Here is a 19,993-nt window from a genome sequence, read left to right as displayed (position 1 = left end):
CTGGCAACTGGCGACAACAGTGAGCTGGGCAGGAAGCCAGACAGAGCGTCACAGGTTGCTAAGAGCTCTCCTGCCGCCCCCTCCAACACAGCCGCTGCCCCTCAATGAAATGCTATCTGAAGCACCCAACTCAGACTGCCTCATTATAGGGAGAGCCCTGTGCATGCCTATTTTTGCTGATGCGTGAAGCATTTTTTTTTTAGTTTGCACCTAATTGTTCCTGTATGTACAAGTTGCCTTCCATGATAGTACATGTGATTATAGAGAAGAGTTGGTTTACCTATAGCATTTCTCAGACTTTAAAAAAAATAAAACTTTGTGGGGACCAGGGCCAGATTCATCATTAGACACAGGAGACCTGTGCCCATACCCAGAAATGGCAAAGAGGTGATTTTTCTCTGAGCAGTAATTGGATGCATGTCATCATTAAAAAAATATGTCTTCTCAGAAGTGTGGCAGTATTCAAAATCAGGTTAGATCCAATATAACAAGAAAATGTAAAAGACGTTATCCTAGCCAAGGTTTTTTTTTTTTTTGTGTATGTGTGCCAAAGACTGTGCACCTACAAGCTCCAAACATGGAAATCTAGCCCTAGCCAAAATGGATCCATGGGTAAACTACTTGAGTGTACATAGCCCATGTCAGGGGTAGGGGACCTTCGCACTTCAGCTGTGGTGAAGCTAAAAATCCCATTATGCCTTTGTTGCTGGGAGTCATGCCTGTGGCTGTCAGAGTCCTGCAATGCCTCATGGGACTTATTTCCACCACTGCTGGGGTGCCAAGGTTGCCTACCCCTGCCCCATGTAAATGTTACTCCTAACTAATGTGGAATGCAGACTTCTTCCACCTGTAGTCTTCTTTCTGCCTTTTTTTTTTTTTAGGACAAGAATGACTAGATTTTAGCAGAGTGTTTATCCATGGGTACGTCTCTAATAAACGGTTATATTTCTGCAAAAATATCGTACTGCCGACATGTTTATTTTGCAATCAGTAAATTAATAAATTAATCTTGCAAAGTGGAGAAAAAAAAAAAGAGTTATATATTTTGGTTAAACAGAAATCTCACCAAGAAGTCCCGCCACCTCGTATGCTGCCTTCTGTTCAATAGTTTCATAGTTTAGAGCTTCAAAGAAAATATCCAGAACCAAAATATTATCCCTATTAGAGAAAAAAGAAAGGTGGTTAGAGAGTGCACTGTGATGGACACAATGACTGGAACTGGTCATGGTTACTGAGACTTGCCAAAGGACCCTGTTACAATAGCACTTCAAGTCTTTCTAAACCCAATAACATAACATGCATTTACTGTACCGAGCAGAATAGCCAAGCCGAATGCCGCTCGGCGCATTTGGCTGTTTATTCACTGCCGTTCGGCCCCTATGAGAACAGGGGCGAACGGTAGCAAGTGAGCTGCCGGAGCTTTGGCTCAGCTGATCCAGATGTTGGATCGGCTGAGTCGAAGTCCTTCTGCATGTTAGGCTGACCTGAAGTGCAGCCGATGTACAGCTGAGATCAGCCGTACTGAGCCGTAGTGATTAGCCGAACGTTGTTTGGCTCACTTCACTTCGGCTGGGTTATTCACTCGGCTGCCTTCGCCAGCTTTGTGAATAGCCTCCTTAGTCTTGAAGAACATAATTTTAAATCAGTAAGAAATACAAAAAGTAATTAGCATTCCACTGAAAAAAAAGTTAAATCGTTTCCTGAAAGCCACACAAGAATATAAAATACTGCACAAACCCCTGGTATAAATCATTTTCAGAGATTGGTTAACAATTTGGACACAAATGTAACAATCCTGCAATATCTTACTTAGACAGCAAACTACGATGACTCTTTCATTCCTAGTAGAGATTAAATAATATTTTCTTTAAAGGAGAACTATGGGGTTAAGGCATTTCCCCATAGTTCTCTTTAGGGTAACGGGAGGACACAAACTAGCAGCCTCCCATCGCCCTAAGCTCAGTATACCGCGAGCCACAGCTCGCGGTATAGTGAGACGCCACAGCTGAAGCGGATCCCGACAATTATGTCTGGATCCGCCCAGCTGCGTGAGTGACAGCTGGCTCTGCCTATCTAGAGGCAGAGCCAGCTGTACCCGCCCCCTCCCCCGCCCGATCCGCCCGTCGGGGCTGGTGGATCGGAGCGGGGAGGGGGGAATCCAGCCCCTCCCCTGTCATGGCAGAGAGTTGTGACAGGATCGAGAGGTGAGCGAATGCCGGTATCTGTTCGCTCACTTCTCGATCTACTGAGCCGACCTGTGACATTCTCATTGTCACAGGTCGGGTAGAACAATGAGGTGAGTGAAAAGCACTTACCTCATAGTTCTCCTTTAACTTTTTCCTTCACAGGGATAGGCAATATGTCTTTTTCCAGCTCAGTGTCACATCAACAATGCTTACCTATTAATTCTCTCCATCTTTGCAAAGTCACCTAAATCCTGCACTTGTTTTAGATCCTCTATTGCACCATGATCTTTAGTGAACACACCAATCTAAGGGAGGCTCAGAGGACCATAAAAATTTAAATAAAAAAACAGAAGGCAAACAAGTGGTAAACAATAAATGTCAAACTAAAATAGAGTCTATAAAAATAAAGAGTCAGGTTGTCATGCCGATACCCTTTTTTCAAGTAGGTGCATCTAAAAAAGTAAAAATAAAAAACAGAACACAAAACCCAGACTACATGAAAAATTCATGAATTACTATTTGCCTGAATATACAAAAATGTATTCAGGCATATAATAATTTGTTTGAGAATGCACAGTGGCCATGTTGGCCTCCGGTGCATTCTGCAAATGCGTGCCACCATCTTGGAGGCGGGGAGCATGATGTAACACGACGCCATGCGTGCATGGCGTCAGGTGACGTCACACGCCGATATAGGCGCTAGATATACCTAGATATACACCAAGATGGCGGCGCCCAACACGTGCGGTGTTATATGACGTCATGCGCCCTGCCTCCAGAACACGCCAGTGGCTGAATCCAAAATAGCATAAAAATGTGTTTTGTTTGATGAAACGAATGAAAACGTTTTTAGTTTTCGTTAATTTCATTTAATTTTTAGTTGTTGCACTTGTCTACAAATACATGTGTGGGGGGAGGGGTGGGGGTAATTTTCACTTTTTACAATACTTTTTAAAATTTTATATTTTTTTTAATTCTTTTTTTTTTTTTTTACTGTTGGTGGCTTCGGGGAAATATTAGGGGTCTAAACAGATCCAATATTTCCCTTTTAAAATAGAAAAGAAATTGAGGACACAAAGTCCTCAATTTCTTTGTCTGCAGCCTCAGCACTCAGTGAATGGGAAGCACTCAGTACAGAGGCTTCCCATTCATTCAGAAACTGATGATAGTAAAACATTTATTATCACCAGTTTATGAATGAGGAGGAGCCTCTGTACTGAGTGCTTCCCATTCACTGAGTGCTGAGGCTGCAGAAAAATAAATTGAGGACTTTGTGTCCTCAATTTCTTTTCTATTTTAAATTGAGAAATTCATTCATAACTGGGGACACATAGTACTATGTGTCCTCAGTTATTTACAAACATTGGAGTGATCAGATGATCACTCCAGTGTTTGTTCTGTGCACACAGAGGATCGGTAAATGTCACAGATAATTACCGATCCTCCGCTCGGCCACGCACACAGCCGCTGTCATCCTGAAACTGACAGTATGACAGCGGCTGCTCTCTCTTCCCTGTTTGGCCGTCCTGAAAGCTGCGGCTTCTCTCCTCTTCACTGCTGGCCCTTTACTGACCCCAGGACACAAGGCTCCCGACAAGGGCAGAGCACTCTGATTCAGCTAGTTGAAGCCAGACGGATCCCTCTCTTCATGATCAGTTGAAGCCAACCACCAAGTACTAGGTAGGTTGGGGGCTCTCCTGAAATAGATGTCCCAGGTTTACAGGAGGAAGATACCTAAAGGCCACACATCCTCCCCCAAGACTTTAGGGCAAGCCCAAATACCCACACTTGTCACCAGACCATATAGACCCTGAAAAGTACTCCTGACCCCTACCTTACCTAGTGGGCACTCAATCCAGACACCCTAGAAAAGCCAGCCATTCCTACCAAAAGGCCAAAACAGCGGCACATTTCCCGTCTTGGACAATGATAAGAACAGATACTACACTTGATCTTAGCCAAAAAGCCCACCATTCCGATTGCCTATCATCATGTCAGAGAAGGGATGTTGAAACTTACCATAATCTCTGGTTCCAAAATGCCCAGAGATTTTATAGCCAGGTTTATATTAAGACTTTTCTATATCATCTGAAACAAAAGGCCTGACAACATTACTTGCATGCTAGCAAATCATTCATATTTCAGGCTGGTGACAAATTCTCAGTCAGATATGCTTAATTACCTTTAGCTGTGAAGGTTAATAGGGTTGATGGGAAAATAGAGCTTAGCATATTATTAAAAGTAATCACAGCTGTGGCTGAATACACAGATGTCAGCCTCTGTAACTGTCTCCAAACGAGCCCATAATGATGGCCTATAACTACTTAGGAGCCAGGCCGCTCTAAGCAAACAACAGAAATCAAGTCAAGAGCCAGTGTCACTCTAAGTTATTGTTTTCTTTATTAACTTGGAGTGTGCCTAACATATATGTCACTAGTTCCTGTTCTTTCTTTTATCATGAATACCAGCAATTAATGTGTAATGGCTACTCCAGTATGAGTGAACCATTAAACCATGCAAACCAAACCTAACAGTACAAGTTGCAACGTCTGATGACCCACATTCGCCACATTTATATATTTATACTGCAGTGAATGTGACACTGTGGAATGTGCATACCAGTGAAGTAACTTCAATGCTGACTTCCAGGCTGTCTCTGGCTTCAGTATTTTTTAAACACTAAACAGGAGCAAGCATGCAGAAGCATACTGAACTTTTAGCCCCCATTCACACTTGGGCATGAGTGGGTGTTTTTTTTTTTTTGTGTGCGTTTTCTCGGACACTCCCTTTGAAGCCTATGGGGCCAAAAACATGCAATTCTGTCCAAATAAGAAGCTAATGTACTTTTTCGAGCATCAAGCTACAAGCGACCGAGGTGTGAATGGACACCACTGAAATTAATAGGATTCTTTAGGTTGAGCACTGTTGCTCTAGCGAAACAAAATGCTTAGGTATGAATGGGAGCTTCTATGTAAAAGCCATGTCCTAATGAAGGCACTCTAAGAAGCCCACCACCAGCCTTTGTTCTCTAGAAAAGCTTCTTCTGTGCCCTTCCCTGATTTTATTTGATCTTGTTACTCGAGCCTGACTTTCCCTGACTTTATGGGTAAGTTTCACCAACTGTCATCCCTCTGTCCGATGAAAGTGCCTTTACTGACCTTTACTGAGCTAAAGCAAAGAAGGGTGCAGAAGAAGCTTTTTTGGGTAATAAAGCAGGTATTTTTTGTTTTCCTTTAGACGGAACTTTTATATTTAAAAGATAAAAAAAAGAGTGCAGATGTATTTAAAGTGGAACTAAAGCCTGAAGAAGAAGCATCTCTAGCAGGTAGGCTTTTATTTCAGAAGAGGCCATGTATGTCTCATCTGCAATACAAGCTCCTCTTCTGCCTGTCAGCAATGTTTCTTCTGAATGTACCCTGAGCCATGAGAATCTGCATTGTCAGAACGACTTGGTGCCTCAATTAATAACTCTCGTGGACATTTACATAAGTTATACCAACCCACGTCAGCAAATTGGAATGGCCAGAGATACTAAACCCAGAAGAAAATTGAGCCATACACTGCAACAAACTCAGACCCTCTGCGTTCCGTGCAGTTTGTGAGTCCTGGTATGCAGTCCTGATACCTGTACAGTTATGTCTTCAGCCAACCTGTCATTGATTTCTACAGGTAGCGACAAGCAGGTATGCGGTGCACCTGTCACTCCTGGCAAAAGCAATATACTGGGATGTGCACTGCATGGTCATCTGGTGGCCATGTGCAAGAATTACATGTCCATCTAGGATGACCCTGTCTTACAATGTGATAATGGTAATGTACAATCTTACTGCAGTATGACCAGCTTTTTCACCCTATTACAACAGTAAAAAAAGTAATAGATCTACTGACAACATCAACGTTGTAAAAATATTGCAACAGAAACTCAAAAAATAAAAAACCGCTGAGTTAATGCTACTGACTGAATCATCATCATATACAGTATGTAATTTTTGTTTGCAGCTCAGTATAGTACAAAATGTTAAGGTAACAGTGCTTTTTCTAAGCGTAGTTACACAATGTCATAAATGACGGGTTCTTTTTACATTGATTACTGGTTTAACAGTAACTCATATTACAAACAATGATAGTGAATAATAAATAGTTCTCTTCAGAGAACAAATTCCAGAACAAAAATATCCCTATTAAAATATTCAGAGGTAAAGAAGTACTTATAAGACTTTTTAGAACTGTTACATTCAGCTGGCCCATAAACATTATAATTGTATTAGAATATGCTAACTGAAATACATTATTTTTATGATAACATTTTGAAACATTATAATTATTTACATATATAGACATAAAATATTAATTACACTCTCTTAACACTAATGTTTGTATGTTTATGATTTGTATACATTGGAAAAAACAATAAAGAAATATTCTGCAAAAAAAAATAATTACACTGGCATTTATTGTAACGGTGATTGCTTTTATTTCTTTGAAAATAACATTTTACGGGCAAAGTATACTACAAACAGCAAAAGAAGGAGTACACTATACAAATGTCATCCTTTCCTATGCCCTAAACTAAAAATCTGCTGGACTTTGCTTCCCTTGACTGTCTTTATACATTACTATTCGGATCATGGAATTTTATAGTAGGCATACATTATTGAGTGGATTATGGAAAATTTTATTTTAATAATATTTATTTTCATTCATTTATTTATTTTCTTTTACTTTCCAGGTATTCAGAATGATATGGGCAAAAATAGGTATCCGGTACTTATCGAGTCATGTTTAGTCTCTTATGTGCAAGACCACTACAACCTGTCTCTGACACTGTGACACTGTTTAGTATCTTAGGTGCTCAAAATTTCCTACTCTGACTTTGCAACATTTCTGGATCCTGTCCCTGGCACAGTAACACACAGTAAATTCAGGTTAACAAGCATTATCAATGTCTATAAATGCTTAGGAGAATAACTTCTTCAATGTATCCACTGTGTGGGGCTTCTTCTCAAAAACCTTATCCTTGTACTATGCCCCCAAAAAAGAAGCCCATAGGTGTCAGGTCAGGTGAACGTGGTGACCAGTCAATGCTGCCATGACACCTGATCCAAAGCTGTGGAAAAGGTGTTGTCAGGGTATCTCTATACTGACAAACCAAAAAGAGGAGACCCATCTTGTTATAAGAACAGTTAGACAAAGTTAGCCCTGGTTGGGAGTTGTGAAACCACCACGTTGTGCAATATGTTTAGATAATTGTTACCATCCACAGATATTTTAAAAACAAAACGGCCCCATGACACCATCACTGGACAGTCCACCTCACACAATGACACTTGACTGTTTCAGTTCAGTTGTGATAATCACATGAGGATTTTCATCTTCCAAGTACACACAATTATTCCTGTTCACGTGGCCTGCCAATGTGAAACAGGCTTCATCTGATCAGATGATCTTATCACGAAAGTCTGGTTCGTGAAAAATTTGGAACACAACGTCTCACAGAATTTCAACCAACGGTCTGAATAGTCTTACACAAGGCTATATAAGAGTCTTGGACGGTATGGCTTCAATCAAAGTATACCTACTTTTGGCCCATCCTCTACAGTATATATACAGTTTTATCTAACAAAAAATGTGTCATTCTGTAAAGGCAGTCTTGTGATTCACATATATTTACCATATGAATCAGCTGACACACTATTTTCTTAGTTTAGAAAAGGACCTCAAATATCACTACTGGCTAAACAAAATAACAAATCCTTTATTAGGCAGAACAAAAATCATACATTATGTATTCGAACTAAGTATTTAGCTTTTAGATAAATTGTGTAAGTGCACTAGCTGTGACCATAGCAGGTATATCTATCGGTGTGATGCCACAAAACAGAACAGTGTGCACTCTTTAACTTTTACTGTTTTTCTTTACAGTTGCCTTTAAAGGTATCAATATGTACTTTATTGATGTACGGGTTGTTTTTGTGTTCCTACCTAAGATGTGCAACAGCATAAGATTCCTAGCAGCAGTCAGACAGATCCAAAGACATTAGAAAGAATTTCAAATTTGGACATTTGGACCCCAAAGCAATCTACACTTTTTAGCAAATTCAAAGTATTTTTTACTGTAGCCTGTGTGCATTGTAGGCACATAGTAAACACTACAGGGATACGATTTAGTTGTCCCTGATATATCGATCCTAATATCATATAAAATATGGGCTTGATATAAAATCAAGCTCATTGCTCCTTTAATTATGAAAACGTAGAGCCACATATTTAAGCGGAATGTAGACAGCTACAGGGTTCTAATATTTATTACTTTCATGAACACTCATAAGTAAGGAGATGTGTGCAGTCATTTAGGAAAGAAAGATAACCTGTCCAATAATATAGGGGAAAATACCTACTTTGCCTTGTGTCTGTGGTCAAGGACTCAATAGGACACCAATTGCCAGGCTTTAGATTGCCTCTAATAATTGACACTTATATTGAGAAGTTACATTTTATAAATATGTAAAGTTTAACAAGGGGGCTCATAACCAGTATTTCCAGTAGGCTTCTTTCAGCCTATCTTTTAGTCATACTGGCTCACCATGCCTTGTTCTGTACTGCATCTTTGTGTGGTTGTGGCCATCTTGGTAGAGGGCTTTACTTCCTCATATCAGAGCTGCCCTACTGATGATTGGTAGAGAAATATTCAAGAAGCAGCAGGAGAGGTGGACAAACCACAGATCCACAGAATGAATAAAACAGAAACCGGTAGTTCCTTTCACTGTAGGTCCTCAGGAACAGCTTCCTCTCCAGCACAGAGAAGGCAATGTCAGGAGTCAGAGCACAATGAAAACTAGACAAGCATAAGGTGCTAGTTAAAATATTTATTAAGAACAGTGTCCACAGGAGCAAGCAAAAATCATAAACTGGAACAAGCCAAGGTCAGAAGCGGGAGTGGGTAGTCGTACAAGCCAGGTCAGATACATGGAGATCAGCGTCGTCAGGAACAAGCCAGGAGCAGGAACCAGGAAATCAGCAATGTCAGGAACTAGACAGGTGCAGGAATCAGAGGAGAACGTCAGCCAGGATCGGGTCATACACAGAATCAGAATACTCAGAGCAGCAGGAATGCACTAGCAGATAAGACCAGACAAGGGCAAGGTCAGACTGTACTGAGTGGTTTATATAGTGAGTGGGGTGACATCAGCACTCAGAGACAGGAAACTCCCATCGGGCTCTCTCAGATGATGCTCTCCTGTTTGGCCATAAGAGGGAGCCTGGAAGTAGTGAGCAACTTACAGAGTCTGCTCAGGCAAAGGAGGAATACCAGGTGGGCAAAATGGCAGCCAAGCCAGAATGCTGCAAACCAGATAAGTCAGGGTGGAACCCAGCAACCAGGGTTCTGCTTAACCAACATTAACGTTTATAGATGTTCCCTACAAGATAGAAAGCCTTCACTTTCTGAGTTCAGGTCCACTTTAGGACAGAATATTAAGATTCTTGTATAAGCCCAATCCTGCCTGTTTCTTTTGAAGTGGGGTTTCTCTTCTATATGCAACCATAAGTGCCTTTAAACAGTTTCATTTTCTTTAACTAGCATTCCTAAGGCGCTCTAGTTACTTTTCTTCAAATTGTACATTTTGTTGTGTTTTGGAAGCTCTTAGAAGAACATTCAGATACAAATTCCTGCCTGCAGAGTATTGAGTCATACAAGTTACAGGTCTTGATGTAATAAATAATTCCCGATTATTTGCAGCTAATATTGACTCTTACACTCTGCCTGCTTCTCCTCTCTGTTTCAATAACCGTTGAAGTGTGTGCTGAGATTGAATACATGGAAAAGCGCTTTACACATAAATAAGTAGCTGACCTTTTTCTTCAGTGTGTGTGTGATTACATTATAACGGAACCCATCTCAACAGGGAAGCCGATTTAATATTTTACATCTAGATCTAAGAGACATAAGTTTTGTTCACGTTTTATTGTAGAAATAAATTGCATGTGGATTTTTCATTGTCATAAAGGAATCTAGACATTATTAGCTAGCTTTGTACCCAGTGGTAGGGGCAGATGCGGTTCCCTTTGCAGAAGACTGGTGTTAGCGATGCAGTATTGACTGCTATGGTCATCACAAAGCAGTTGAGTAGAAACAAGGAAGACAAAATTCAGACCCATTATGAGGATAACCTGGCTGATGGTGCTAGGATACCCTTGTTGTTCATATTTTAATAAGACTTAAAGTGACATTAAATACAATATTCCCTTGCACTTACCTTATTTGATGCCTCTTGCTGCAATCATATTCTTCCTTCCACTCATTTTCTGTCAGTCTCTCCAGCGCTGGTGCCGGTCTCTGTTCCACCGCAGACTCCCCGTGTCCCACGATGTCTGCTCAATGTGCGCACTCTTGGCTGCCCGGCTGCATCCATTCAGTTTCATTTTCTCTTCTCTCCCCTCCCCTCTACTGTGCATGTCCCTCATACTTTCTCTTTCACAGCCATTCGTGATTCATGAGTTCTTCAGCCAGAACAGGTAAGTAATTAGGTATTTGCCTACTTTAAAAAAATTTTTTTTTCTCATGGGGCATATATCTACTGTTTGCTTGGAGTAGATATATGCCCCCCCCAAAAAAGAGAGACTTTAATTATACTTTAAAACCCAATTGAACTTTCAGTTTCCATTAGCTAAATACATTCCAGGTGTATCAAAACAGGACTGTGGTTGTTTAAAGCTGGTCATCGAAGGTAGACAAAATTGTAAATAAGCAACCTACACTAAAAATCTGGGAGGTTGGTTTCACACCTATACCTTGTGTGCGCTGTGTTGGTATACGTTAATCTGCAAGGCATTTTATCACAATGCAGCATGTTACAACTTGTGGCAATGCATCACAACATGCTTAGATGCACAGGGATCAGGGATTAAATCAGTTTAAAAAGGTTTAAAAATATTACGCGTATATACGCACTATACAATTTTGCTCTTGCGTTGGGTGTGCATTAGGCCTTAGTCTTGGCGCACTAACACACAAAATGTGCATTACCGCAATGTGTGTAGTGCACATATAGGTTATGTGTGACAGTAAGGAGGGGAGGGGGCATTTGATTTCTTTTTTTTAAAGTTATTTATTTATTATTATTTTTTAACAGTATTGTTAGGGGGCTTTTGTGAAATAGCAGGGGTCTAAACAGACCCCTGATATTTCCTTTTGAGATAGAGAAAGAGATTGAGTTTTCAATCTCCTTCTGCTCTACTGCCCCGCACTCAATAACACTGAATGGGAAGCAGTCAGTACTGAGCACTTCCTGTTCATTTACAAACGGAAGATATAGTAAACATGTTTACTAATTACATGTTTACTAATTATGGCAAATTACAGGTATACAATTTTACTAATTCTTCAGTTATGAATGATCACCTCAGTGATCAGTACTCCAGTGTTCATTCAGGAAAGTGAAGGATTGTTAAATAAGAGATACACTATTTACTGATTCCCCACTCACTATCCTGAATCCTCCCTGCTGTTCACCTCCACCTCATCTGTCACTTGATCCTCCCTGCTGTGCACTGACAGTATGCTCTCTTCTCTTTCCCCTTGACTACTCGCTGTCTCTGCTGTTACAGGCAGGGGGAGAGCAGCGGGGATCAGAGGGTACACAAGAGACACTGAGGGGAGCAGATTGCCAGAACCACAGCGAGGAGGATCACTGGCAGGCATGGACAGTGCAGAATGGCAGGTCTTTGTTTTCAGTGTGGGGCAGATTTTTAATGAATGACTGTGATCAGTGGCTTGTTACCAACTGATCACCGCTATTCTCTTTCCAACTACTCAGAGTAGCTTGCAATTTTCATAAAGGCCTTCAAAGAAATATCTAAGATAAGAAATATATTTTTAAACATTATTTTAGGTATGGTTTGTTGATATGACCTCACAACATATAGAGGGGTTTTCTCAAATTTGATCCCAGTGCATCGCAATGTTTACTTTTTTCTTTGTTAGAACTCTGTTGGAATATCACGAGTGACATTTCATTAAGTTCTATGGGCACAGCACGGTGCAATGTGGTTATACCGCATCATGGCCCACGTCTCTGAAAGAAAGTACTGCATGCGCATTTCTTTTCAGCGCACACTACCGTAATGTGTCAACTGTGGCTGTCTGTGACAAGGCAAACTGCCCTGTCTTGCATTTGGGCAGTGCTGGAAAAAATGGCTTAGAAAAACAAAAACCGCTTTGTTAATGCTAGTGACAAGCTGCACATGTACGTGATATTTTTTTATGCCCATCATTCTACTTTAAGCCAGGTTAACTCCAGTCATCACAAAAAAACTTGTCCTTAGCTAAACTGATCTGAAAAGGCAACATGAATAAATGTAAATCATTATTATCACACCACCCTATGCCTGACTGTCATAAAACACAGTGACCAGATGGCATGGAAAATATACTAAATAAATTATCTAGTAATAAAGCAGGATTGATAGCTGAAGAAACAAACGAACAAACGGCCCCATTAGCAATGGGTCATATGAATTCACATCTTGTCTTCATTTGTGATTAATATGACAATGAAATGCATATCTGAAAATGGCTAATGACACTTACTTCCAACAAATGGCGAAAAATATTGCCCAATTTCTGAAATATCAATCTATGTCTGGAAATCTGGGAACCTCTCTGGTGCTGATCAATTACACAAACATCTCAATGGAGGATTTATTGGGGGATTCTGGGAGTTATCATGTTACATTGTCTAGAAGGTTGCTGTCTCTCTAATTTTTACCAAACATTAACCCATGCCAGGAATATAGTGCAGCATTCCTCTTTAATGATGTCCTAATAAGCCTTTTGCTAACTGATGATGTCCCTTGGTAAGAGACATTAATCTTGCTAATGAATAGACAGTATTAAATCATATTAACACATTTATGTTTTATTAGTGATTGGCTTAGCACAGTATGACATTCTACTGGGACTATGCTGGTAAATAACAACATGCATTTACTGGATTTTTTAAATTAGCGGTAAGTTAGCTGCTTCTGTAAGAGCTACACATATGAGCATAGTTAAAGGAGAACTATGGGGTTCTATCTTTTCTTGATTAATGCATTCCTTAGGCTAAATAAGTAAATTATGTAATGTACTCTAATTAGCCAAAATGCACAGTAAGGCTGTAAATCCTTATTTAAGGTGGTGGGCGGGGCTAAGCGCCGAAATGGGGAGACATCCCGACGTATCTGACGGGATCCTCCCCACTGATCTTCCTCACTGTGACTGACAGTGATTCTTGAGAGCTGCTGCACGTCCACGAATATATGGACATGCGCAGCAGCTCTCTCCTTACCTGCACGTCCCCGTGTGCCAGCCGGGCTCCTTCTCCCCTCTCTCTCTCTCCCTGCCCTGTGTGACACTGACATAATAAAAAGATCGTGGATCGCTGATAACAGAGGGGAAGGAGCCCTCTCTCTCTCTTCAGCATTTGCTACAAATGGGAACGTCCATATATGGTAAATGATGTCACTGGAGATCCCTGCAGATCGGATGCTTGCCAGTCTGATCTGCAGGGCTGGATAAAATGTTTACGCCCCCTAAGAGGAAAGGAGCTTGGAGCAGGGTTGAAGACGGCCATTTACTACAGGTTTTGAGGGTTTTATCTGTGATGTGCTGCGACTTTAGAAAAAAGGAACGATGCTACTACAATCAAGGTAAGGGGTATTTTTATTTGCCCTTAAGTCATAGTTCTCCTTTAATAAAGTATTGCATAGTGCATTGTCTATATGTAAAGTGCAGTAACTTGTAACAATGCTTCAGAATTCAGTTTAATGAAGTTAGATCAGTAATGCGATGAGTGGCTGTGCCATCTAATTAAATAAGCCATATAATGTATGAATGGTATCCTGGTTGCATGTCTGCAGAGGTACATGTTACAATGTAGGCTTTGCTCACTCCAGTAATTAAAATTTTATGTGAGACTGTGAAATGCAGACCTCTAGTAATCATCTAACCCTCCATTTAAGGGCATATTTACAAATTGACAAACGTGACATTTACCACATATTTTACACATTTGATAGTCTGTTCAGGTTGATATTTGCTAAAAAGCATTTACAAATATTCCCATTGTCTATTTGTGTGAAGATTGGAACCCTATTTGTAAGCTGACCAATACAAACAAGTGCATAAGAATAACATTTATTGACTTTTTGGGGTACTGCAGTTTTTCACGTGGTGAAACAAGAATGGCTACTGGGAAAGGCATACAAGGAGCTGCTAGGACACGTCCAGGAGAGTGTCTCAGACCCAGTGGAAACCACATGCCCAGAGACTGTGGAGGTTGTACAGCTTGCTGAGTCCCCAGGTGAGGCGCTGGCAACAGGGCAGAGTGCCTCTGCACAGCAACTGGTACATCCCCTGAGTTCCAGGGAGAGGAGGCAGAATGCGTCTCCCCAGCAGCATTGTGAGTTCCAGGGAGAAGAAGTAGCTGACCTCTCTCCCCAGTGTTTACCCAGGAAATGATGTGGGTGGCATTACTCTCCTGCGGCAGAGTCAAGCAGAACAGTTGGAAGAGCTTTTGGATTTATCTTGCCCGACTAACACAGGTCCAGACCAGTTGGGGGTCTGGTACCTGATTAGTCTACATTTTTGGAAGGTAGAAATGTGACGAACTGAACCGTCACTGTGGCTGCTGGAGGAGCGTGAGGGCTAGCCTCCTTCCTACTGACTATGGACCAAGAACTATGGAGACCCCCCTCGGACCTCTTGGGGTTACATGGAACTATTCTCCTAGGTTTATGTGTGGAGTGAAAATACTACATGTTTCTCCTGACATTACATTTAAGTGACCCTGTGTTCATTATAGGCAGCAGGCTGTCTGGAGTGACCATTGTTTAGGATGATCAAGCTCTTATCTAATTAAGGACATTCATTAGGTTCAAAGAGTGTCTGTGCTTAAGGAATTCCAATGCGGCACCCGGCTGTCTAGGGGAGAGCATTGGTCAATGTAACACACTGAACTCTTATCTGATTCTGTGAGGTATAAACTCTGTGTGCTTTCTTCAATAAAGCAGTTCTTGGTTTCCACTTCAACATTGCTCTGTCTGATGAGTTTAGCTTTCTGTCCTAATATATTGGTTCCTGTTTGGGCTGAGGACACTGGAATTCAGGTACCAGGCAGTCCGTCACAATAATAATAATAATAATAACAACAAAAACAACAATAATTCTCAAGGTACCAGCAGGTGGATCTTTAAGTATCTTTTTACATGATTTCCAGCTTTAAAGAAATCAATCAGAACCAGTCTGAGCAGTAATGTATCCCCCTCATTCACCTTCCTCTGAGCAACTATTTCCAAACTTTCAAAGAAAGATAACATGCCTAATAAGGCTGCTGTGCTCTTTACAAAGATAAAAGCTCTCGGCGAATCCTTTGTCTTGTAGTAAATGTTAAATTATTAGATTTCTCTTTATCAATTAACAACCTACAAAGTGCATGAACAGAAACACAACCTAAACCAAATCAATATTTGGTGTGCCCACCCTTTGCTTGCCTTTATAACAGCATGAATCCTCCCAGGTACACTGGCACGCAGTTAAGCATTTTGCAGACATATGGTCTACTGCATGATTAAACAATTATACCAAACAGGTGCTAACTATCAAGAAAATCCCATTTAGGTTAAAACGCAATCATTAAATCAAACAGCTGTGTTGTAGGAATGAACTGGGTGAGAAAAAGCCATGCTCTACTACTAAGTTAAGGTCTCTCAAGACAGTTCAGTGTAAACAAAAAAAAACAAAAATCTTACACAATGCCAAGACTGAGCAATGCAAAAATACATGGGGTGGTCTTACTGCAACAACAAGGTCTCTCATGGCTAGAAATTTCAAGCAAGACGGGTATTTCTATAGGTGCCATCCAAAAGCACACAAAGAAAGAAAAACATTGAGGGACGAAAATGCAGTGGTTGCCCAATATTCACTCGGCTGCCCTCGGCAGCTTCGTGAATAGACCCCTTAGTATAGCAGATGAAAGATACATCATGCTGACTTTCCTGTGCAATCAAAATATGCCCAGTGGTTCTATTAGCTCAGACTTGGCATAAACCAGTGGGACCCTGGTACACTCATCTGCAGTCCGAAGATGTCTGGTCAGAAGTCATCATTATCGAAAACATGCAGCCAAAACCACAGCTATGACCTAAAAAAAGGCCGAGAGACTTGTCTATGCCCAAAAACTGTTGTGGAGAATAATGGCCGCAGGTTTTGGCAATTTGGTAGTTTGGTATTTGGCAGTTTTTTTGCCAATGACCTTGAAAGCAATATAAGGCTGGGTGTTTGCAGGTAGCATTGAAGCATGGTGTTGGTTTCTTGCAGATTTGGGGCTGTGTTTCTCTACATGGAATTGAAGATTCTGTCAGAATGAATGGTCTCCTCAATGCTAAAAAGTACAGGCAGATCGTTATGCATAATGCAGTGCCACCAAGGAGGTGTCTGATTCATTTTTCAGTGCAACCCCAAGCATACTATTTTCCATCAAAAGAAGAACAAGGAGTCCTGAAATAGTTGGTATGGCCCCCACACAGCTCTGATCTCAGTATTACTCTCTCTTTGGGATTACATGAAGAGACAGAAGCAACTAAGGCAGCCTAAACACACAGATGAACTGTAAATTGGTTCCCTTAGATGTTTGGAACAGCCTACCAGTTGAGTTCCTTAAAAGATTGTGTGCAATTGTACCTAGGAGAATTCATGCAATTTTAAAGTCAAAGGATGGACACGCCAAATATTGATTTAATTTTTTTTTTTTTTAAATTCTGTTTATGCACTTTGTAGGTTGCTATTGATAAATAAAACTATTTAAGCTGCCTGGTAAAGGGCATGGCATGCTCTAAACTGTTGCTGCCGCTACAATCTTTTACTTTGGATATCCTGTGTTTTCAAGAACTTTCTGAAGTGCGCTGCAACTCATCTAGATTCCTATATATAGGAGGTAAAAATGGGTGATCCTCATGTTGTGCTATCACACTGCTTACCTATTAAGGTATTAGTGCTGCTTCTCCACAGAATAAATATATATCCAACGTCAATAACGTCGTCCAGCAATGCACATCCATGTCAATCATAATGACCCATCGCCTGGCAATGATGACCTGCCAAACTTTGGTCATTGATGTTAACAAGTTTTCAAGACCTGTTTGTTTACAGACAGAAGCCAGTGGGGACCTGTCATTTAGCAACTGCGGCAAAATGACAGACTCGTGGCTGATATTTGTTTACGAACATCAGCTGGGTGTTCAGGCAGTTAAACTGGCCAAATATGGCCAGTTTGTTTGCCCATTTGCAATACTGCCAATAGGCTGGGTTTGGTCCAACTCATGTTCAACTCAAACATGAAGCTCATCCCTATTAAAGAAGACTATAGGGTCTATTCACGAAGCTGCCGAGGGCAGCCGAGTGAATGACCGATTTGAAGTGAAGTGAGCCAAACACTGTTCGGCTATTCACTTCAGGCTGGTACGGCTAATTTCAGCCGTACATCGGCTGAAATCAGCCGTACATCAGCTTGCTTCGAATGCCGAGCGGCATTCGGCTCGGCTGTTCTGCTCGGTCCCTCAGAGGTACCGAGCAGAACAGAAAAAGAGTGAAAAAAGTAAATAGCAAACGATTGTGCGGAGCTAGCAGTGACAGCTAGCTCCGCCCAATAGTTTCCTATTGTCCGGCGGCTCTGCTGCTGTAAAAAAAAAAACTCTCCCGGGCGCTCTGGGAGCCTCCCGCTCCCGGCCGCCCAGGAGAGAAACACTGCTGTGTCTTTTTTTTTCTTTATTCTGAGACGATCAATGTCAGAATAGAATTTTTTTTTTTCCCATTGAAAAGTATTGGGACATTACTATTGGCTATTTCAATTTGCAATAGCCAATAGTAAACTAGCATTGTACCCGCCCCCTGCTAATGGACCTGATGGGGAACTGCAGCAGAGGGCAGGTACAATGCTAGTTTACTATTGGCTATTGCAAACTGAAATAGCCAATAGTAATGTCCCAATGCTTTTCAATGGGAATTTATATATATTTTTTTCTATTCTGACATCGCGTGTCAGAATAAAGAAAAAAAGACACAGCCCTGTTTCTCTCCTTGGCGGCCGGGAGCAGGAGACTCCCGGGCCGCCAGGGACAGTTAGCTGTTTGGAGATCAGTGTCCCTGGTTAGCAGGTAACCAGGGACGCTGATCTCTCTGAAAGGGAATAGCCCGTACAGCACCTCTTCAGTTCTACTGAACCGAAGGTGTCCTGGGGCCGAAGCTAGCCGATGGATCGGCCGAAGCTACGGCCAGATCCTTCGGCAGCTTCGTGAATAGACCCCTATGAGTCACTGATTTCTCTATAGATAGATTTCCTCATTGCTCGTTTGTATACTGGTGATATTAAAACCCATAATGAGTCCTTCTACACAAAGTGTTTCACTTGTCCATTCCATTGCTAGCTATATGACAAATGAGTGATTTGTGCTTATAAAAGCACTTTACAGAACTATGCAGCCTATTTCTCCCCTCCTCCGCTAGCTCACTGCATCTGAAAATAAAAGACCAAGAACAAGGCAATCTCTATTTTACAGAGTATAAGAGACATGCTGATCGCGCCGGAGCGGGCGGATGTAACAGGACGTGTATACACGCCCAGTTACATCCAAGAAGCTCCCGGCAGGCCGTGTATACACAGCGGCTGGCCAGGAGGTAGTTAAAAGACCATATCTACCACCAAAAATCAAATCCCTTTTTATGTGCTTTGGTTTATTAATTCACAATGTGTTATTCAGAGAGAATTAATATTCATCACCAGATGCATAAGGTATCTATGTGCTTTGAATGGCGCATTATTGAAAGACGCTGGAACCCCCCCTATACTGCGATTCCTTAGTGCTGGGTTAATAATTGGCTGCCTTTTCTAGTCTCATACATTAAAAGGTTTATAGAGTGCCAGCTGGACGTAAAGTGTCAATCCTAACACCAGGCACTAAAAGCATATTAATTATAGTATGCCAATCAAGCTTATGATATGTACAGTAGAGAGGAATCCCTCTGCTAGACTTTTGTACAAAATAAAGACAAAAAAAGCACCACAAGGCATCCAACCAGTGCATCTCAACGCTGTTGGCTACTTTTATTTCTTGGGTCTTCAGTGAATGGTCCCTTTCCATTATAGAGAAAGTCTGCCACTAAAATTACTTTACATAATACAATAAAGTAAAAAGGTTTATCAGGGACTTTCATAAGTCTGGAAGACCCTAAGTGGTATTGAAGGGATATATAGTAGGACTCTCTGAGGGCCCATTCACACCACAGTGTGTTCCAGCCCGATTCTGGCCGGAACGTACTGGATCGCATTGCGGCTGGCAGGGCCGGCCTTAGGCCTTTAGGCGCCCTGTGCGAGAAAGCTTTACAGCGCCCCTCAGTGGCCACACCCTTTAGTGGCCACGCCCCCGTAACCACACCCATTTCCCCCAATATATGCACCATTTAAAGACTCCTATTTTGTTAAGCCGCAAAGAAACATATTAAAAAGTGTGATAAAAATAAAACTTTTATTCAAAGGTATTAAACTTGTAGGCACAATAGAAGTATTCTTATCAAATAAAACAACAGAAGGTAAACAATAAATGTCAAAATACAATAGAGTCTATAAAAATAAAGTGTCAGGTCGTCATGCTGACCCCTTTTTTCAAGTAAGTGCATCTAGAAAAGTAAAAATAAAAAACAGAACACAGACCCCGGGCTACATGTAAATGAAGCCAGGGGTCTGTATTGTATTCAGACACATAATAATAATAAT

The 19,993-nt window shown here is 41.2% G+C and overlaps 1 protein-coding gene across 1 annotated transcript in view; it reads right to left on the bottom strand.

Annotated features, from left to right (window-relative positions):
* Window positions 1-19,993, bottom strand: part of ASIC1 (acid sensing ion channel subunit 1) — a 203,329-nt gene that overhangs the window by 7,723 nt on the left and 175,613 nt on the right. Inside the window, exon 9 of the mRNA XM_018560149.1 lies at window positions 1,067-1,158. Coding sequence (XP_018415651.1) covers window positions 1,067-1,158 — 92 coding nt within the window. The remainder of the gene's footprint in view (window positions 1-1,066; window positions 1,159-19,993) is intronic.

This window comes from Nanorana parkeri, unplaced genomic scaffold (assembly GCF_000935625.1).
Source record: "Nanorana parkeri isolate BGI_ZX_2015 unplaced genomic scaffold, ASM93562v1 scaffold434, whole genome shotgun sequence".
In the NCBI taxonomy this organism is placed as follows: domain Eukaryota; kingdom Metazoa; phylum Chordata; class Amphibia; order Anura; family Dicroglossidae; genus Nanorana; species Nanorana parkeri.
This window is presented reverse-complemented; position numbering and strand designations above follow the sequence as displayed.